This window comes from Morone saxatilis, unplaced genomic scaffold (assembly GCF_004916995.1).
Source record: "Morone saxatilis isolate NCDOM2014 unplaced genomic scaffold, NCSU_SB_2.0 Contig2, whole genome shotgun sequence".
NCBI lineage: Eukaryota > Metazoa > Chordata > Actinopteri > Moronidae > Morone > Morone saxatilis.
This window is the reverse complement of record NW_023339762.1, coordinates 7893610-7916571: the sequence shown is the minus strand read 5'-3', so window position 1 is coordinate 7916571 and position 22962 is coordinate 7893610. Positions and strand designations below refer to the sequence as shown.

The following is a 22962-nucleotide window of genomic DNA, read 5'->3' as shown; positions in this document are numbered from 1 at the left end:
AGGAAAAAAACTCATATCTACAAACCTATTTAATCCTGGATATACACAATGATTCATCTTTATTTATCATGCTGCCTGCTTCAGTACCAGACATCTAACCTAGCTCCCTTCTCCTCTCCATATGAAGCACATCAATCACTAAAAACTGTCTATCAACAGCAACACTGTTAAAGAGACGGAGAAGCTGGAAATATTGGGTGCCCACGCATGTGTACAATAGAGCCATGTTATTCAATAACTCTCCACCTTCTTTCACACACCTTCTTTGTGTGGGATAAAGTGTGAGTTTACTGCTTTCTGCATATGTTGCTATATCTAAATGGTTATTTGTAGATTGGATGTGACTGACTAGCATATTGGTAAATTCTATAATTGTCACCTTGCTTGTTTGCCTTGAGACTTCGGATATAATATTGTGTGTAAGTGGACAGTGCACATGGTTTGTTAAATTGTTTCTTTATTATGTAGTCCTCTATAATTTCTGAGGTGCATATTTGTTTTGTATGATGTCACGTATCGAAACTGTATGTTTTTTCTGTTTATGTGTAGAAAACCATAACTGTTAAGTCTGATGATTGCTTCTATTGCTCTACATATGTGCATAGTGGCAATAAACATCAGTTGTCCCCCCTACATTCATCGATGTGCTATGGTGATGTTCAATTTCCTGTGAACCAATCCTATAGAAAGATTTTACAGCATGAGTAAAGCCAGCAAGCTGCGTAAAATGATAATGAGTGAAGAGCTCGGATATGAGCCAGAAGATACACACTAGTCCTGTAAAGGGTGTGTATGTGAGAGGGTGACGGACAGACTGGCGCTAGGTAATTAATTCAGATGGCAGGTGGAGGATGTTTTGTATTGGGTATTCATTAGCAGCCATTGACAGGCAGGTTTACTTAAGACACCTCTCTGAGGGCTCGACCAGCGGCGCTACAGAGGGAGTTAGGTAAGGTGGAGCAGATTGAAAGGTAAAGATGCCTGAGCAATCTGCATTTGTGATCAATGCTTACTCCTAATGGGAGCTGACAGTATTGATCTAAAAATCTGGCAGTAAAGGAGGAGTGTGTGTTATTATATGTGTGTGCGGGCCATCAGGAAAAGTCTTATCAAGAGTATCCTGGAAGCAGTCGGCTAACTAATGTGCAATTGCGACTTGCTGTCTGGTCTGTCTTGTCTTATCTCACAGTGAAATGGCTTTTTAGAAGCATGTATAAAGAGATAGCTGCAGGTCTGCATGATGAGCACTGGCAAAAGGTGGAGCTGATCATAGCAGGGGTGTGTCTAGAATGAAGCAAGGGGTGGAGATGCAATATCAAATGTAGCTGCCTCTTCCAAAGTCTGGGTGGGGGGGCCGTGTGAAAATCGCAAACCTAAGAACATAATACATCATGCTGCTGATTTGTCACTGACGTCAGGATCTCCAACCTCACAGGTTTTTGCACAATGAAATGCGTCAGTGGTTTATCTCAGACAGATACATTTCAGTGCGTGTTGGCAGTCCCAATCCTGCTCCACCCAAATGACCAGGGTGGTGTAAACCATTGTTAGCAGCACCAAAGCAGTACAGTGTCCACCATGTCCACAGTACCTTGGCAATGATGCTGCAGAGCTGAGGTCCATCCTGGGTGAGGGACAGTAGGTTGCTAATGGCACTACCGATGGTGTGAACATTGTCTGATGAGTCAATCTGTTTGATCAGGACCTGCACGGAAGAGCAAACATTGCCATTTTTATCACGGACCCAGAAATGCAATTCACATTGTCAGTAGCTGGTGCCGTTAAATAGTGTTCAGGTATCTTTAAAGTGTTTTTTTAAAGACACTAATTTCTTTGGTTATTTTAGTTAATTAGTTATTTTTCTGTAATCATAGCATCTTTCAAATGATCCTCACAAGTAAAGTTAAAATTTCTTTTACCTTCCATGAAAATCCAAGAACTTTAGAAGTTATTAAACCTATAAATAGTAATAAATGCTGTGTATATTAACTCTGTCTCGCTGAAGATGATGTAGTCCTGTCCTGCATGTTTACATTTCAATTCAACCTTTTATACTGTAAGTGAATGAACTGGGTAACATTGTTATGCACATGCACCTGAGGCTTAGTTAAAAAATCGCCTCAATTCCAACACTTGACAGAAGACATGTGGAGGGGCTAAAATAGAAATAAATTTCTACATATAGAAGGAATTTATTGGATGAATATCTCAGGGGTTATAATTCATTTGCATACCCGAATCTCATTGGCTAAAGCCATGTCAATCATGTTGCTGAAGGAATCACTGACGTCTGTAAGGATTTCATGGATGGCCTCCCTCATGGACTTCAGGAAGAATTCATCATCAGTGTGGAGGCACCTGTAGGCAAAGGGACATTTTAGATTATGTTCCACGTAAACATACTTTTCAAATTTTTTCCTATGATTGTCTGTTGTTTTTTAGAGTTTTACCTCTCTGTAATATTGGTCAGCTCCATACATTTTTCCAGCAGAGATTTCTCATACTGCAACAAAATAAAAAGAAGAAACATATAATGCTGTGATAAAACACATACAAAGAAAGACACAGATGAAGATAAATGGCTTTGTGTTTGTTTATGCTATAAAAATAAATGAGAAAAAAACTATCTGCAATCAACAGAGCAGCTCCATGAAACAATATAGCAAGACCAGAATGTGCTCTTTACACATTGTTGCTGTTTTGTCTTGTTATTAACTTATGGCACTGTCACCTGCCTGGCCTTTGAGATCAAAAACTGAGGGACACAGCATTGTTGTTGATTATTTGTCTGCAAAGATCTGATCACTTTAGAATCTAATTTTCAAGCTTTGTGTACGATGGCCCTGAGAGCTCAACCCATTACAACTTAAGAAACAAATGAAACAAGCTTTTGCCATAATCACTGATGACTGATATCAATCTATTCGTGGAGGAAATATGATTACAAATTTTTCACTGAATGAATTTGAAGATTTTTTTAGTTTTGCAGTGACCCCGCAGTTGATGGCTTTTGGACTTTATATTGTTAGAGTTGTGAGTCAAAGCAAGATTCTAAAATTAGACTATTTTATTTTTACAGCATGAACAATCGTTGTGCCAGGAAGTCTCAGTGCCTGTTTTTAAAACTTCAGCGCATTATCTTCCTTTGTAGCTTCCTACTTTGTGACTTTGATGTTTTAAAAGCTTTAATAAACACCAAACTGTCTTCACATGTCAAGTCACCTTCTGCATCTCAGGTGGTGTGCTTCGGGCGGCGCTGTACTCATGCACCAGGGAACGCACGTGGCAGTTGGCCCTTACGGCTGTGCTGTGGACCCTCTGCCAGCGCCCTTTCTCAAGTCGCTGGAACATCTTGCCTAATTCCGTGCTGACCACCAGGGCGCGGCGAAGGAGTGTCTGCAGGTTGTTCCTGGCCACGTGGTCCCCTGCACCGACCCCGGACGCCACAATCAGCTCTCCCTGCTGAGAGTCCTCCTCCACCCCGATGGGTTTGGCCTGGAGGACACACATACACTCTACCTCTGTCATGTGGCGGAGGTCCTCCATCCAGCGCTGGACTGAGTCGACCTGGAGAGACTGCATGCGGGTACTGTGAAAGAAATGAACACAGAAAGATAAAGCAAGTCAGAGATAAAGATGGGTGCATCAGGATGCTTGTTTCCTGCATTTGTCTCATTATCTGATTATCTTTATATACTCTGTTTGCATGTGTTTATAATGATGACCTAGTTGGATAGATTCGGCCTCTACTGATGAAAATTCAGCTTCCTGCTTCTGAAATGATCTGGTGATGGGAAATCAACATAAATTGACTGGTTTCATAGAATTTGCTTATTATTGTTATAAAAATGAAAAGTACAAATTCCTGCACAAACCGAACTACATGGATTGCAAAAAATCTACACGTATCATACAGATACTTATGTTGAGGACAGTATTGTATGAGATCTGGGAAGTCATTTGTGCTGACTGGCCTGCTGACTAAAGCCTGAACTGATTTATATGAGAAAACTTTAATCATCTTTGCCTCCTCCACAAGAAACAACATGCTTAATCAGTAGAAAACTAAGGAAGTGGTTACTCATAAATTCAAACTGGTTATGAGGACAATGACAGATCATTTAACTTGGCTGTGCCACCCTCGTCCTTTCTGTATATCATTCATCCTTCTTTTTCCAATTGTTTCTTCAATTTTATTAGAAAGTAAAGGTTGTAGCACAGATTTGAAACGACAAAACAAAACAATAAGAGAGATATTTGATATTTGAGGAGTTTTGAGGATGGTGCTTCTTTGTAATCACCTTTCCAAAACCAAAAAGACTACAGCGAAAGTGTTTGTCTGCTCTGACATAAGCTACTAACAATAGCATGCCTAGCTAACAAGTTACCTATACAAGTAACGTAGCATTAAAAACTACACACAGCTTCAGAGTCTGTGAAGTGAAGCCTGATTTATTTTTTACAGCTCCATGCGCTGCAAAAAATCTGATAGTATTGAGTCCTATGGGGACATGACCCGACTTCTCACTTGATTTATTACCTCATTAAACAGTTTCTTGACGAGTTTACAGTTTTAATCTTTAGTTTCAAGTCTTATACAGTTTTTTAATGAGGGTCCCATTTACAGTAAAATAGACATTTAAGCAGGGTATGCTTTAGGGTGTGGCTACCTTGTGACTGACAAGTCATTCTCAGTGAGTGTGTCCAGCGCAATGCACGAAACTCAGCTCGAACTGTCAAACTAGGCAGTGCTGAATATGAATCAAGATTTTGTTACTACATTTCTCGCTTAAAATCTTTTCAGAAACATATTTTAGTGTACTGTTTATCTGTAATGCGAGAACGTCTGTGACCTGCCATTGTTTCCTGCTACGGAAGCGCACCAACTGAGCACAGATCCACTGGCAGTGCATCACCGCCACTGGCTGCAAAAAAACAACATGGCAACAACAAAGATAATGCCAAATTCAAGGCTTCACTTCACCAAAAACCAATGGGTGACGTAATGATAGGTTCATACTTGTTCCAAAAGTGAGTCCCATATAAAAATGTCCGACTTAACAGCAGAATTAAACATGTTTACAGCCCGGTACAAATAAACCATTTTGGTCTCTATAGGTAATTTCTTCATTCGTGAATTTTTTGTAATTATATTATTATATTAAGGTTTAAAGTGTCCAGTGTGTAGGATTTAGTGACATCTTGTTGTAAGCTTTAAACTTCGGCTTGTCTCTCTTTCAGTCTGAATTTGCATGATATGCAGTGTAGCCATCAAATGCACATTTAAGACCATTTCATGGTTTTTATTGTCAAATGAGTCAACTGAAAATCAACTCACAGAGTTAATGTTAGTTAGCCAGTAAGCATAGTTAATACAATGTGCTAGTGACAGTTGTCATTTTTGTCTGTACAATCAACAGTTGCCAACTAAAAATTAGTAGGTTTTTGTCTACTGCTGTCTATTAGGGATTATCTAGGACCCATTGTTTAATAATTTATTACAAATTGTGAGAGGTAAATCTGCCACTGTTATCGGTATAAACTGCTTGGTAAATTGTAAAGCTAAAGGTGCAGGGTCAGTTCCAGATTATTAATCTGAGAGTGATGTGTTGTTTATTTAATGTCAAAATCAAATGAACCACTCTGCTTTAAAAGTTGGAATAAAATGCTGTTTTTCGTGAGTATGTGAGTCTAAAATTATCATTTGAGCCCTCATACATTGATCATAAAATCTCCATTCCTCTCATAAAATTCCATCTATGCCACGCAATCAGAAGGCAAAAAAACAAAACAAATAAAAACCCACAGCATTCCTAAAATCAATGATGTGCACTATGGGTCAATTATCCACCTATAACTGCCAGTTTCCATGTTTAACCTGTCATTTTCCCTCAGCATGGGGACGGTTTTAATAACGGGCTGCACGAGCAAACACTCCTGCCCACTTCAATCTCTCCCAGCATTGACCCGGCAGGCTTAAGGGAACAAACCAGAGTCCTGCACCCATCGAGTCAAAGCTCCCGGAAAGTGGACGGGTCGATGGCTACAACAGCCACCTCTGCTTTGAGTTAACACATGGGAAAGGGTCTCTAATGAAGCCTGATATTTTCCTCTTGGCTCTCAATTGTCTGCAGTTTGCTGGGAATGGCAGCTTGTTGGAGACATTGGTAAAGTGCATTGTTATTGAATATTGGTTAATCTGGTTCAAGAGAGACATTGTGGTTGTGTGTACACTCAAAACAAAAATTTGTCATCGTCCAGCAAAAATATCTTAGGCAGGTATTGGGTTTCAGCTTTTAGTCAGAGCTGGTTACACAAGACTGAATCACTGGAAAGCCACAACTCCAATTATATTTAATCTACTATCAAACCATACAGAGGGCAGCTGTTTAGTGAAGAAAATCAATGTGGAGTTTTGTTAAGGTCAGAAAAAGGGCTCATTCAAAGCTGAAGCACATTAACATAGCTGACACGTGAAGACATGAACATAAATTGCTCTTCTTAAGCAGCCAGTTTTACTATAATAAAAAAAAGAAAAGGGAAAAAATCTGAAGAAAATTACAATTAAAAGGTTTGCTATACAGGGAAACTAACAAAATAAACTTGCAGAGAGCTGAAATTGGTGGCAATGATAAAAAAGTAGATTGATAATGATGATAAGAAATTATATTAGAGGTGAAACCTTTTTTCAACAAAATGTATCTGTTCACATTATTTTGTCTAAGCACATTTTTTCCACTTGCACTTTTTTGAGTAAAATATTGAGAATGGAGCACAAATGTACACACAGACACACAAATGCACATGCTGTGTATATGTATATAAATTGTACATTCAGTCAATCATCTGTTAGTTGAGGAGGCAGAATAACAATGTAAAAGTAGTCAAATCTGTAGGTTGCAGTGTGAGGAAGCTCACCAGCTCAAAACTCTCTCCAGCAAATAAATGTCCCTCAATTTGGAAAAGGATGAAGGTGTAATTAGCTGTAAATGTAGACTAAAATAAATAACTGCACACTGTTACACAGTGTGGTAATCATTAATGTGCAGCTTGTTCTGCTAAGTGGGGTAAATGGCTTCATGGTGATCATTGTGACTTCTGAAAATGGATGAGATATGATATTTAGTTCAAAATTTAGCCGATTAAAGAAATAAATTTCATCTAAATGTTCCTTGCAAATAAAATACTACTGAACCATGCTTCAGGTTTTTTCTCATGTTCAAAAACCTCTTAAAAACCACTCCAGTTCTCAAAATGTCTCCTGTTAGGGATTAATCATACAGTGGTGAAGAACACAGTGACTCAAACTAAATTAGCAACAAAGAGCTCACAGAGTCACTGCCATGGCTGAAGAGGACATGGAAAGAGTTCTCAATTCTTAATTTGCAACATTCCCCTATACATTACACCCAATTAACTTAATTAACATTTTTTGTGGGAGACCAACATGGAGGACACAGAAACAGAGAAAATGTACAGACTTGAAATTTTTGAACAGGCTACCTAAACAATCTAAAATGTGCAACAATATGCAAAATCCTCTTCATATCCGACCCAATGCGGCCATTTAAAAACATTTTCCACAGTTATATAAAAGCATCACATACGGATGAACCCATCTTGATTTACACGCCCATCAAGCCACAAAACCTTCCCCTTACCGCGGGGGGAAAAGCGGATGATAATAATAGGCTTGTTTTCCAAAGGAGGGAAAGCGGTGCACTTCAGCTTGCAGGGAATGACAAATATTTACATGCGGGGCCAAGAGAGGGTCAGGCGAAAGCAGCTCTATTATCCCAAGCAGGGCTCCTGTGGAGATGAAGCATCACTCTTTCTCATCTGCTGGTGTCTGTCAGTAAACTGAGCAACGGTGGCAACAGCAGGAGCTGGTTAACAAGAGATATCCTTGTTTTTGTTTTAAAAAATGCTACTGCAAGATTTAAACATATTTTTACACCAGGCTTGGAAGTCTATTAATTTCTCTGTCTGTGTTTGATATTAATTTTCTCTGTGTATTATGGAAAAACAGTTTTTTAAAACATAATTGTGAGTGGAATCTCAATTTAATCAAGCCAGATTTATTAAACAAATGTGAGTTGAAATGACTTGTAATGCTCACCTGAATTTTGCAAGTCAGTCATATTATAAGACAATATATAATTCAAGCCGGGGATATCTGAAGGAATGTGTGGTTCTTTCCTACATGGCTGCCTACACAGCTCTCAATAAAACTTTATGGAGTGCCAGAACTTTTAGTGCCAAAGACATGAGAGGGAAGACAAAAAGTGAGAGGCATAACACATAGTTTGTTTTGGTCTTTTCATGGGATTTGTTGACAGTTACAAAAATACAGAATAGAATCAGCAGCTTTATGCGTTAAAAAGATGATTGAAATGTGCATGCTAAAGAATAAATAATTGGAAAAGGAATTTAATTGATCTAGGTGGGATTGTAATGGGTAAACGCAACATTTAAAGAACATGAACCATGTAAAATAAATCTTGAACTTCAGGTAGAAAGAGCAAAAGGCTAAATTACATAACTTTTGTATGAAAACAAAGATTGAATACAGATATATGTCGGAAGTGAGGTTGGTGTGATAATTTAGTGTCATAGTGAGCTCATTCTTCCTGTAACACATCAGTAGAAAATGATAGATTAAGCTTTTAGATGATTCACTTTTTCAACTTTTCATACGCTTGAGAGACATGGAGTTGTTCTGCTGGATGAGTCACCGAGAGGCTGCTGCTCTGACTGTTCAGCTCCATAATCGTCTATCCCTGAGCTCAACTCCACATTTATGAAAGAGAGAGGTTTGTGACTGCAGAGCCCGTCTGTGTGTGTGAGTGCTAGGTTGGGGTTTTTTAGGGTTAAGGTTAGAATTTGAGTTAGGTTAAGGGCTGTAGTTAGGCATGTAGTTGTATTGGTTGGCTGTGGGAGGGTTTAAATTGACACAATTGGCATAAAAATGATTAAGAATGGTGTTTAGGATGGCTTGGCGGTGAAGATAGTGACTCATCACAGACATACTGATATGCAGACATCCTTCAGACCACATGATAAGCATTTTCTATTACATTTTCAAGATGTAAAATGTCTCTCATATGAACCTCACAGTAACCTAGTGTATTTTCAAAAGCACTGTGGTAGCTACACAACTTGCACAGAGCAGGAAAGGCTCTCTCTAGTGCCAGTGTTTGCTTTGTCCCTTCAGGGCTACTGTAGAAATATGGTGGTTCAACATGGCGGACCCGCTCCCTCTGTAGATAAAACGGCTCATTCTATGCAAGGAAAACGCAATTTCCAGGTGATTATACACGAATGAAAACATACCAATGAATATCATATTCCTTTTCTGCCACTAGATCCTCCTGAATGTTACACACTAGACCCATCTTCACACCGTGTCCACAAAACAGAAATGTTTTAATTGGCTAACAGAAGGGCAGGCTCTGGGGTCTGCAACTGTTCATGTTACAAATGAATGCACTCACGGTACAGTACAGTGAAGGGTTTTGGATAAAAGCCCTCACCAAATGTTTTAAAACATGTGGAATTGTCCAACAACTGCATGCAGTATCACTGGCCAGCCAAGCAGCTTGTTTGGAAAAAAAAACAGAGCAACATGTGTTAATTCACGCTATTATTTCTGTTTTGGATCTGACTGGATTTACTTCAAAAACACAGTTTACTGATATGGAAGCCATTCAGCACAATATAACCAGGATGGAGCCCTTCATGGCCGTCCAGTGTCTGGTTTTCATGAATATCACAGTCTGACGCCTGATGTCACTTATGAACAAATGGAAATCTTTCTGAAATACCACAACAGAACCGCAGTCCAATGGGGCAGAGTGAATGGAAATGTGGGCAGAATGAGCTGCGAGATTTTGAGGACCAGACCATTGTGGCTTTGGCTTCCACTGAAGGAGGAAACAAGGACACTCTTGTCCCAGAAAGAATTAAATATGGAGGCATATATACAAAGAGACCAAATAGGATGTTCATGCATTCTTCGTCTACTTAAAAACCAGAATATTGCTAAAGAGAACTCTCTGAACAAAGCTTTTTACACAGAGGCTACAGCTGCACTGAAAACTGCCTCGCTGTGTGGAGAGGTGACAGATGAGCCAAGAAAATGGTAAAAGCATATGGCTAATGGTACTTTTGACTGTGCAAGTCACGCCTTGAGCTTCTGGGCAAAGGTCGGGTCTATGCTCCTCCCGAAGTAGCAGCATGGTAAGGGGATATTGTGGCCTCTGACTGGTACAGTTGAATCCTGGCAACAGGGAGACATCTGACTCCCAGATGTTATAGACGGCCTCTAATGTGCCGCCAAGACCAGACTCACCTAAAACAGCACACACTGAGTCTGTTTCTCTGTTGTTCTCTGTCTCTTTCTCTTTCAGTCTAACCAACTCCAGCTTAATTCACTCTGTCGTTTGTTCTCTCTGACTCACACTCATGCCCTCACACATGTCTGTTTACATGCACCAAAGGCGTAAAAGTAGACATACTACAGGCATATGTGCAAGACATTATACTGTGGAATATCTTTTTCTGTGTTCTCCACCATTTCCAGCCGAGTCGTCTGTCACTTTTTTCACTTTTTTTTCCTCTTGTTTTTCTCTCACGCTTTTTCTCTCACATCAGCAAACCCACACTTGTGCAACTTCCAACATGTCTGCATGGGCTGCAAACACAAATTTGCAACATAAAAAGACAAAAAAAGAAAAATACACAGACAAATGACGGCACAGAAACTTGGTTAACCTGCTTGCAGACTGTAACCCGAGGCCTGGATTGTCTAGATAAGCCAATCTGGGCAAAGCACTAGTTCTGTTGTGGAGATGTTTGTCATCTGAGTGCATGCGTGCGTTCCATCTGTGTTTGCAATTTATTTTAATACAATTCAGTCATTTGGCTCCTTTCATCAGTAGATTTACTGATTGTTACTGAGCCATGCATTGCACAAACAGGATTTATGTTTGAGTGTGTATATGAGGGACACACAAAGAACGCAAGTAGGAGACGATCTGTTTGTTTATGTGTGTGTTTCTAGTTGCCTATGTATGGCGTGACAGCTGTACTGATTTGATATCCAAGGGCACGCATTACGCCTCCTCTGCAACGCTGTGTAAGCATTTGTAAAAACAAAACTGTCAGAAGATATATATTCAAATGTATTATAGACGACTGAAATATACTCGACCACAGCAGCTGATGAAGAGGCTTTTCCCAATTAAAAAAAAAAACCCATCAGCAATGCTATAAATCACTGCTGTGTGATAAGAGTTTTGTCTTATGTATTTCCAAAACAGAGACTTTTCTGGAAATCAGGAGCAATAAATTAAGGTTTTAAAAACATACAATGGGTTTTGGGTGAATTTTCTTTCACCCTTTCTTTGTTAATAAAACATGAGGAGAGAAACGTCGGGTAAAGAAAAATAAACTCAAGCCTCCAGTTTGTGATGAAGGCTGTATAGTTGATAGTTCAACAGTTGAGGGAGTCCAGTTTAGCTCAGCTGGCAGGTCTGTGCTCTCTGTCAACTTTTTGTGACAGCTTGACAGTGTGGAAGAGCGCTGCTCTGTTTTTGTGTTAGTTTGTGATTGTTTTGTGTGTGCACACTTCTGTTTTTTTGCAACATGTGTCTGACAGATTTTTTTGCATTTCTGGTTTCAACCTCTGGCTTTTGTGTGCTAATATGCACCTCAAATATGGAATCCAATTGTGGACAGATGTTTTCAGGTCATGTGTGCGTGGCAGAGAGTGTGGGAGTGTGTGTTTTTGTATGTGTTTGTATTGTCACTAAGGTTTTGACCTTTGCACTTCCTGCTATTGACTGCCTCTAATTTATTGATCTAGGATCCTGTCTAGGACCAATATATTGCTTTGGCGATGTTGAACCAACAAACATCAGCCGGTAAATATTTCCCAAGGCAGATATGAAGGTTAGGATTGGATTTTTCTCAGCAGCTTCAGGGGTGTTAGTCTATAAGAGCTGCCTCACCTCAACCTTTCTCAACAAACACATGAACCATCTTCAGTGATGTAGTCTGAGTCTCACTTCCTTTCCGGTGTTGTGTTTTATGCAAACATACAAATACAAATCTGTGAGAAACATTCATTCTAGGGAATTATAGAGCAAAAATATTGTCAAATTTAAACTGCACGGATCTATATTCTGTGGATATAAAATGGATGAAATGACAATGTATAATATGCAAGGGGTTTGCTCATGGTGACGAAGCTACAAAATTAACCCAATTTGGCAGTTTTTGTCAGCTTGGCAGATGCTACATTTTCATCTTATTGTTCTGGTTTTACTGCCTACTACTTTACTGTTTGTTCCAATCATATCACTATCATCAACAGGTGTTTGCAGGTGTTTCCAGGTACAGACAGTGCAACTAGCTGGCAAACAAAATGGAGTACTTGGAAGCTAAAGAGCTGGATAGCAGATCAGACTAAAGCTAAAAGGAGAAGGGATATTGGATTTGTAGGATCACCAGAAACTCCAAATGAATGCTAATGATGCTCTGTGTCTTGATAACTGCAGATATTATTAGCAGGAGAGACCTTTTGGTTGCCATAACTTAAATAGGTCAGTCATTTTTTTTATGCAGGTGTTCGAATCTGTCACCAAACATCCCTGTGATACATTCACCTCCTTACAAACCAGAGAGGACAACCAATGACACTACTAGACTGACATCACTGTAAACCTCAATCTCTGCTCCTGTGAGAGCTGCCACCATTATAGTGCATTATCAGAAGGAGATGAGGGCCAAAGTATGCTGTATTGGTTGGGGGCCTCATCTGCAGATAAAACAAGAGGGTTATTTTTTGCTATCATGCTTATTATTGTCAATATGTTGTGTTTGTGTGTTTCTACGTGTGTGATGTGTGTGATGTGTGTCTTGATGTGAAATTTTGGCAAAACAGATTGTAAATCTGTGAATGTTTCCTAACATCTGTTATCTTTACTCAAATATATTCAAGATGACCTGACAAGATACATAATTAATAACTAAGCATCTGGAACCATGATAGGCATAAATCGTGACATTTCATTGCTGCTTCCCACTTAAGATGCCATTTGTATTTTTTAATGAGTGAATGCTCTACACACATGTAATGAAAAGAGTAGCAGCTAGGGCTAAAACAATTCCTCTAGTAACTCTATTACTAAAAACCACTGATGCAATTTCTATGCATCAAAGCTTTATTTAATCCATATAACTATATACAGGATACTGTGTTTCGCACCGATGATCATCAATCTCACACAACAGGCTGTGGAAGAGAGAGAAAATAGCAAGAGACTTAGAGGAAGTGTCCAAAGTTTGGGATCATTTAACTAAACGAAAACTCTGTAGACTGTGTCTTTTGTAAACCCAAACTAGCCTAGCACAATAGCTGACATAGTAAATAGTTACAATAGAACAAAAGCTTAAAACAGCTTCATGGAAAAATACCTAACCTATTGTTTAAAAGTAAATGTTTGATGGTTTGAGCAGCACATAAGACATTTCAATCCCCCTTCACCATCCTGGGGTGTCAGCAAATAAAACTAAAACTAGCCTGATACACCACCTGGGGTAAGTAGGAAAAATTAGTTTTTTGTGCTACTTGCCTCATAGGGGATGAAGAGAGCGAGCTGCTCTGTCTAGAGCTGCTCTGAGGAGTCGCCATTCTGTCCGAGGCCATCTTACTTCAGCTCAGCACCTGAAACACAAGAAATTTAACATAAATATAAATCGTCTTTACAGTCACCTCAGACTACTACTATACGTTACTACATATAAACATTCAACACACACAGTGAACACAACATGCACACACACACACTGCATCCTCCTGGCTGGGTTGTTGGCCACCGCAGTGTTATCCACTACAATATCTCCTTATTGATCCACCTCCAAGCATTCTATTCTTGTCTTGTGTTTTTTTCTCCAAGTAATTTAATTATCAATAAACCTCACTGTTTTAAATAGCTGCAAGCCGCTGGTGTGCCAGTAGAATAATATTTCTTATCTTCTAATTTATTGGCTGGCTGCCAGCCAGTGACTCTCTTCCCTACTTTGAGCCTGAGCAAAAGAGGCTGATGCTCTTAAGTGCCCACAACTTTATTCCGCCGTTTTATTGATGTATCCCATTTAGATTAGTCCATTTTCAATCGGGAGAAGCCACAGACGCCCTCCTGAACCACACTCTAATCCTTTTAGTTAATGATATCCTGCAGTGGTGTGGTTACAGATTTCATGTTTACTGTGCAGTATAATTAGCAGGTAGTTACAAAGTGAGACTATCTCTCTCTCAGGCACACACAGCCTCCCGATGTCACGGAGCAGGTTTCAGCTGTGGTGACCTGCTTTTTATTAAATGATTCCAGAGTGTTATGGGATCGATAGATGTAAACAGGAGAACTCACAAAAAGGCAATTGATAATAAGAGGGATGTTTAATGCACGTGAGATATCACTCGTTTGATCCTATTTTGGTCTTCTTTTTCAGTGCTGCAGTGTTCGAGCTCAAATGCTATGACGACAAAACAACTGATCCATTCTGCAGAGCTCGGAGATGGAGAGGATCAGGCACAACAGTGCATTAGAGGAGTCACCAATTCTGTTTTACTGTTTGCTTCAATTGCTCCGAAACTCCCAGGGTTATGTAATTATGAGCAACCAGGGAACTATATAATGATGGATGAGGGGAAAAGACAGGTTTTGGGGCGTGAGTGACTCAGACCATGACTGTGATTAATAGATACCCAGACGAATGAATAGGTGAAGAGATAGACTTGTTATACAGATACCAGCAGAAAAGAAGAGGGAGAGTGCAGGAAGAAGATGCAGAGAAGGAGAGAAAGGGGGAAAGGAGGGGGTCTTTTAACCGCAGTCTTGGCATGGCTCCTCCAGGGCCATTTTCAGAGAAAGCATCACAGCAAATCAGAAATCATACCAATACTGTGCCAGGTCCATGGAAGTCTGGGAGACTGGCTGTAAGCACCCTGTTTTTTGGGGGGTAAAAAACCCCCCACATCTACACATTCAGTGCAGTTAGAATAAAGTACAATAGAATATCATAGAACAAGGGCTGATATAATTGCATCATTATTAACACAATAGAGGTGTGGATTAATTATATTTGGCCAATAATTGAGCACAGGGTCACCGCCAACGCCAGGCACCATCCAGATTCTATTATATGTGCCTCCGGCTCGTTACAGCGCTCTTCTGTGGATTACCATACAAATGGAGATAAGTTGTCCAATCAAGCAATTCAGTCCTGAGCACTTAGAGTGTGTCGCTAAGTGCCATGTTAAGGACCACTGCGCCGAAAGTGATCTCTTTCAATCTGCAGTGAATGGCCAACAACTGCAAATGCTGCATGAGAGAGGAGCGCAGAAGGTTTTTAGTAAAATGTCAAAGTTTATAGCAGGTTGTTGGTGTTTCTTTTACTGTCTTCTGAACTGATTTAGTTTTAGTGCAGACTGTACTGAGCGCTCTGTTATGCTGTAATAACAGCTGAAGTTTCACCTTCTTTTCTTTTAAAGTAAGACTATTTCCGCAGTTTAAATATCCCTAAGTGCATGAAGGTTGCAAGTGCTACAGAAATAGTTTCCTAAGCAGATGGTCAGCTTTGATGGGATCCTGGCTAATTTTCTTGCTGGGGTGGACATTTCTTTTCATGTCTAGGCTGAAACCTGAGTGGCCCTGTGGGTTTCCCCACTCGGTTGCTGTGGAGAACGTGTCGGTTGTAGGTAAGTCAAACAAAGGACATCTCTGTCTCAGCCTCATGTCACATGCCGGGTAAAATAACAACCACTCAGTAACTTGTGTGTCTAAGGGAAATCACTATGGTGTACCTTCCAGATTTACGGCAGTGCTCGTGTTTATTCTTTGCATGTGCATAGAGGGGGATTTAAATCTTGGTGTGTGCTTGTGTGCATGTTTCTGTCAGATGCAGTTTTTCAGTGATGTTTCATGTAATGTCTGTCCCTAGTCAGTCACGCTATCTGCTGCATTTAATTTAAAAGTCATCTTTTTTATTTGAGCTCAGTAGCCTTGATACATTATGGCTGTGTAGCTCAACTGCTTGACTAAGCTTGAGAAGAGAAAAGGCTTAAATAATGAGCCAGTGTTTAAAGGTGTATACCATAAAGAACAAAAGTGAAACCAGAACTTCAAGGGTCAAGAGAACCTAATTGTAATAATAAAAATTCCCAACATCATTTCTACAACACAACCTTTCTAACCAGTATGTGACACAGTTCTCCCCATTTGTCTAGACAGGTATAAAATATATTTAAAACAATGTAATATTATTGTTTATATAATATTTCTGTTTCATCTGCTTTCAATGGACATTGACCAACCCAAGACTGCCACTGGTTAAACAACCCCAGTTAGACAAACTGACTACTGGCCAGTAGCTAGCTATGACAATGGACTTTCTCTTGTCAATCTCTAGAAGCTGTAACAATAGCACACCTTCTTACCTTTTCCCAAAAGGGGAAAATAATTATTATGTAGGATATGGGATAAACAGATAGGATGATATACACCGATCAGCCATAACATTATGACCACCTGGGCACCCTGGTGGACATCGCAATTTGGCTCTTGTCAAAGTAGCTCAAATCCTCATGCTGCCCATTTTTCCTGCTTCTAACACTTCAACTTGAGGACAAAATATTGATGATACTTGCTGCCTAATATAGCCCACCCACTGACTGGTGCTATGATAACCAGATAATCAGTGTTATTCACTTCCCCTGTCAGTGCTCATAATGTTATGGCTGATTGGTGTATAATCATTGTGCTACCTTTGTGAAAGAATTGAATGGGAGTATAGTTTTTTAAATGCTAACAAAGTGATTATTGATTAAGTTTGTTAAAATCACATGTAGCAAGTAAATGCAAGTTTGTTTTAGAATAGAGTTAATAAACCCCAGGAACCTCTGATATTAAAGTTAGAGGACTTGTGACAGACTTTTCAAAATTGGCACCAGAGCTATCCTTCCCGTTTGGTCTCTATATGCTTGTTACTCTCGTAGTTCATTCTTAACAAACAAATAAAGGAACATATGCGCAGACCAAGTATTCATTGTCCGCTGACCTCATTGTCTGTGCTCTCCTTAAGAAATCACTGGTTAAAAATACATTTCCAGCCCTTTTTATATTATTCTGTGGTGAAGCAGAATGCCTCTCACAGATTCTGGGTAAAACCGCTGCAAGAATACAAAAACTGGTCTGCAGAAAACAAAATACCACAACACTGTGGCTTTGCTTCAGTGTTGTGCCAAAAGCAATGAATTTCTGCTTGACAAAAACAGATAAAATTAAACTGAGAAAATCAGGAGAAACAAGCAAAGCCACTCACCATTTTAAGAAGCCAAAAACAGCCTGAATCACTGTGATGTGATGGAGGATAGAGTGAGTCAGGCTGTGTACTCCAAGTTTAATATCCTTGCTGTTTCAGGAGTGCCTCATTGTGTAACCGATTCCTTATGGTTTGGCTTTATTTCAAAACTGCCAACAATTAAATACAAAATGCTTCTTCTCCTACAGCTGCCCTAACTCACACAGACTAAGGAAAGTATCTACTAAAGAAGTTGTCTCTGGCCTTTGGCCTTTAAATACAGTGGACATGCTCTGCATCGGCGACTTGATGGAGCCGTGCCGCTCATGTCCTATCATTGAGCTGGAGACTGGGTTCACAGGAGGAGACAGCGGTTGCAGTCCCACCACAGAGCTGTCATGTGGAGAAAGCAGAGCAGGATGGGTACTGTATGGGTGGTTGGGAGGGAACAAACTGGAAGCAGGCTGTGCTGAGCCATGGACCCAAAATTCCCATCCCACACACAGTGGGCTGGCTCAAAGTGGGCCCTTGTACTTGGACAGAGAGACCCACACAGGGCAGCGGATAATGCCTGATGTGAACTGCTACTGTCTGAGCGTTTGGTGAGTCAGCTTGTTGTACAATGCTGAAGCTTCTATAACACGGTCCTACTTACAACCATATCCATAGTTATTTCATGGTTAGTAGAATACACACAATATATTTTTTTTTTCATTGACTTTTCTTCTCTACTTATAAGATTTGTAATAGCCCCAGTAAAAAAAAAAAAACAACAACCTCAAAATCCAGGCAGTTTTAGTGCCATGTTCAACCCACTGAGCAAAGTAATCATACATCATACACTGAAAGAGGTTTATACCAAAGCAGGAAGGTGACTCAAGTCATTTGGTCCAAGTCTCAAGCAAGTCCTAAGGCATTTTTTCTTGGGAAAGTCAAGTCACAGGTTATGTCAAGTCAAGTACTGACTGACAACATTTCATGCAGCATTAAATGACTTGCAAACATTAAAAAAATGGTCAGCTTTAAAACATATTTTAGAGATTGAGATTCAATGTATCTGTGGTTTGCAGAAACATTACAATGCCAACTTTTCTTTGTAGCAATTGGGCTGATTAGTGATATCAGTCATTATCAGGCTAATGTAAGCTAGCTGTGGAGTTGTGAGAGCATTTGGACAGCATCCAAATCACAATGACTGATTGTAATATGCTAAATTTCCTGTTAAAAGACATTTAAACAGTTCCAAAATAGTAGAGTAAACCCTGAACAAGGGAACACAGAAAGGGAGCAAAGACATAATGCTAACATAACTCAATATGTACTCAATATGTTTGACACAAAGTACTTACTGCCTCAACCATGACCATAACCAGCCATAATTCCTGATGTGAGGATTTTGATTACTACACAGTTTGGAAAAAGGGACAATAGCACACAATATTGAACAAACTTTCTACATCTAAATTCCTAACGTAAAGTAACGTGAGCTGATGTGTGCTTAGTTTACAACACATGTGAATGATTATCTTGATCATTTTTGTCACAAAATACATAAATTGTCCATCAATTTGTCTCTTCTACACAGAAGCCAGACATGGGAAGGAGACTTGTTTTACAGTCCTCTTCCCCATTATCTCAATGAGTCTAAATGCAATGCATTCCACAGATAACATTGGCATGGCCAACTTATTTTAGGCCGTGTTACATTTTACCAGGCTGACACTAAAATAGCTATGTGTTTGGTATGCGAGTCTAAATGATTTGGAGAGTCTAACCATTTGCAACATGGCTAGTATTTAAGAGTCCCATATTTATGCACCAAAGAGAAATTAACACATGACTCCTGTGCTAGCCAGCGTACACTGACTGCCAGTTATGCCGCAGTTAAGTCGCAGCTCAGCTGGTTATTCCTCGATCCTGGTGACCAAAGGTGATGGGGCCTTTGCTGTATGAACTGATTCTGCCGATAAATCCCTTCTTAAAACTGTGAATGTTTGATGTGTTGCTGGGTTTGGTCATCCCAGTGTTGCTATTTTAATTTTTTTCAATGTTTTATTTTAGTTTTTTCTTTTTTGTCACATGAGAACAAATGTACTCTTCTTTTAAGTTTACATTGAGTGTGTTTGTGAGTGTGATTTTCATCTGAGATTTGTTCTTGTTAGATGCCTTAGAATTACACCAAAAGCATGTTTAGATTTCATCCTTGGTCCTTTCCCAAGTCCTGGATGACAGTTTATCAAATCTGTCCATTCCAACCTACTACTTCAGAGAATTCCTGTATACAAGCACGTCAGATAACTTTTCCATTGTTGTTCAGAACAAGCACAAGAAACTTTTTGTTTTCTTCTTTAGCATCATCCAGCTACACATTCACAGATCCACCGGCTTCGAAAGTACAGTTAGTGAGAATAGCCACTCCTCTACAGCACTACTGGAGTAACTGGAGGTCTGTGCCTTGCAGTTGCTCACTCACATTTTCCCAGCCTGTATTGGGATCTGAATGTCCTTCTGAGCAAACTTTTTGGCCACAAGCCAAACCTTGAGGGTACCATCACTCCATTCAGCATGGGCAAATATAAAACTTAGAGAGAACCAAGAAGAATGTCAACACAAAGGCTGATAATCATATAAGGACAGGGCATAAATACAATTAATTCAATATAACAGTTCAGCAAATAAACAAAGTTTGAGAGACCATAGAACATTAAAACTCAAAATGTGTTTGACACAATTTCTGTATGTTCAAAAGTAGTCTTCACTTAGAACCATGACTATGGTCAGTTTGAAATCATATCAGTTAGTTTCCTCGGCAGAAAAAGTTTCACTATAACTCTATAGTTCTGCAAAGTAGGATGCAGTAATACAATTATGAAATTGGAATTGAAATTAAAAGCACAGACATTATTGTGCTACTGCCAATAATTTACAATAATTAGAACAAACATTAAATAAAAGTGACCACAGCAGTTGTTCTCTATAAAAGATGGAAAAATAAAGTTTTAAAATCACCTTTCAAACCTACAAAGGTGTAAGTGTTTTAATGTAACTAAGACCGCGTACAACAATTCTTGAAACAAGCTGACCTGCACTGAAAACATGTAACATATACTGTAATCTTACAACACTAGCGAGTTATTAGCTCTCAGAAACATTTAGTTGTCTATGAAATTTTAAGTAAATGGAATCTACATGTGAACTATGTTAAAATGTTATATTTCATATTTTTGTCCATGTAAACACACAAGGATATTTAATAATAAAATAGTGTTCCCTCTGCCTACATCCAGCTCTTCCGGTGGTTTGTCAAAATAATTCATCCTTCCGATTTCACCTCAATCATTTCTGACACTGAAGTCAGGAACCACCACTGAAAACACTGACAGCTCCCATAGTTAACTCCAGACTCTCCTAATCACTAAGTTTTCTTAGCTTGCAAGGGTTTATGCAATGCAAAAACCAGAACCGGAACAATACACCGCAAAGTACAGCACTCTATATTGACTCTGCTGATTCTGCATCATCACAGATGGTTTTTGTAATTCTTCTAGAATCACTCGAACGTAAATTTGACAAACAATGCCATATTCTACAGCAGTGCCACTGTAGCTGTGTGGCTAATGATAACAAAAAGTGCCAATGTCTTGACATGTCTCAGGGTGATGGTGACAGGGGCTTCAGGAGCATCACAGGTTTGAGTGTGACACACCATGATGTCAGGAATAAATGTGTAGGAGGATGGAGCGGAAGCACCGTTCCCGTTTCCATATATTTTCACTATGAAAAGTGTACAGTGTTTGGGAAGGAGATTGAAAGAGTTAAAAAGAAGTGGATAAGACGAGAAAACGAAAAGGAGAAATGTGGGCGATGGATTGTTGGTAAAGCAACAACACAAAACTATTCAAACACTCCTGTTACATTAATGGTTCTCCATACTTCAGCTAGGTGAACATACATTATGTGGTCAAAAGAAGTATATAGGAATATATATAAGAAATGCCACTGTGTTCCTTATAATTTAATTTTTAATCGGAAGTTGCTTCCCAGGGCTTCATTGCAACATATCCGGTTTCAGTCTGTATTGGGATCGTGCATGTTATCAAAAATGCCTTATTTGAGCTACATGATATTTATAATTTTTCCAGTTTCATTCTACCTGATTTCAATTTTAGTCTAACACTAACAACGATTCAGCTTTCACTCAAAAGTTAAACCAGACATACTGCAACTTCACCATCCATTAACTTCAACTTTATTATACGACTGAAAATCTGGTTTGCATCCAGGCATTAAAACACACAGACTGCAACAAAGCAACGACAAATATAACAAATACAGTGCACTGCATTGGACTTCATTCATGTAGTGCTTTTTTATCCAAAGCACTTCACAATTTGCCTGCCATTTACACATTCACGCATACACACAAACACACACACACACACAGCGATGGCAGCGGGCTACCATACATAGCATACCATCATGAAAGCCTGACCTCAGTGTCTTGATCAGGGACTCTTTAACATTCACAGGAAGAGTTGGGGATAAAGTGAATAATTTCCAAACCAAAAGCAGTTGTAGGTAAATAGTCCCATGGCTACTGGAATAATAGAGACTCTAGTGTGCTGTATTTAGCATATTGACCAGTGGTAAATATAAGTCATCTTTCCAGTGTCTTTTCAAAAATTTACTGGTTCTGTTAAGATTTGAATAGTACAATCTTACAGGAAAGATGGGTGAATTAGAAGTTATCTAAAGTTTCTGTAGGGATGACACAGTGTCGAAATCGTACTACTACTGAAAGTTTTGTGAGATGGAAGTTAGCACCGGTGGAAATCCTTAAAGGATCATTTAAGTCGTCCTGACTTTAAAAACCCACTGGGAGAAGGAGACAGTGCGTTATAATTCAGCATCGCTCACCAGCCTCTGCGGAGAAGATGGTCTGGCTTGACAAGTGAAATGCTCCCCAAGCAGTGTACCTGACAGACGTTTTTCTCCATTGTACTTCTGTCACTCATACAGCACCCATCCACTATTACCCAGGATGTACACTGGATCTCAAGGCGCAAGGGGAAAGGGGCGATCTTTTCTCTTTTGGAGTTCAGGCTCTCAGCCGTAATGTAATAACAAAAGCATACAGCAAAATGCTTTTTCCAACTTAACATTAGACACACATATAGCTATTCTTAGCAGTGCATGCAGAAAAACACTCTATGAAAGGTTAACTGGAAATTAGGCCTGTTTTGGTTTGATCTAGCATGCCATAATAGCATACCAGACTAGACTAAATGAGAAGATTTGCTTGTGAGGTCAAGAACTGTGCAATCTATTTGGGTCTGGGAACATTCTTTTCTTTGGCATAATAATATGGAAGTTGAGGTTTCTAGGCAACCTGCTCTTATGGAGATGAGATCAGACGGGGTCAAGTTGCACACACGCATAGACACACACATACAAAGACCTGTAACCACTACCATGTTCTAAAATCAGCCACTCTGTTAAATGTCACACTAATAAAAGTGGACAGATTGCTACAACTGATAACAGTTACACACAGAAGTAATAACAGACACATTGTCCCTCTCTCTCTCTCTCTCT

General features: G+C 39.4%; 1 protein-coding gene across 2 annotated transcripts in view; it reads right to left on the bottom strand.

Moving 5' to 3' along the window:
- The window catches only part of LOC118329934 (protein inscuteable homolog), a 49603-nt gene that overhangs the window by 13809 nt on the left and 12832 nt on the right, over positions 1 to 22962 (bottom strand). Inside the window, exons 1-6 of one of the 2 annotated variants that reach the window (XM_035664287.1) lie at positions 17389 to 17744; positions 13638 to 13729; positions 3223 to 3589; positions 2451 to 2503; positions 2235 to 2358; positions 1592 to 1705 (exon numbers count right to left, since the gene is read on the bottom strand). In XM_035664287.1, coding sequence (XP_035520180.1) covers positions 1592 to 1705; positions 2235 to 2358; positions 2451 to 2503; positions 3223 to 3589; positions 13638 to 13711 — 732 coding nt within the window. In that variant the 5' untranslated portion in view covers positions 13712 to 13729; positions 17389 to 17744. Of the gene's footprint in view, positions 1 to 1591; positions 1706 to 2234; positions 2359 to 2450; positions 2504 to 3222; positions 3590 to 13637; positions 13730 to 17388; positions 17745 to 22962 lie in introns of those variants that run through there. The other variant, XM_035664286.1, reaches the window with a different exon arrangement.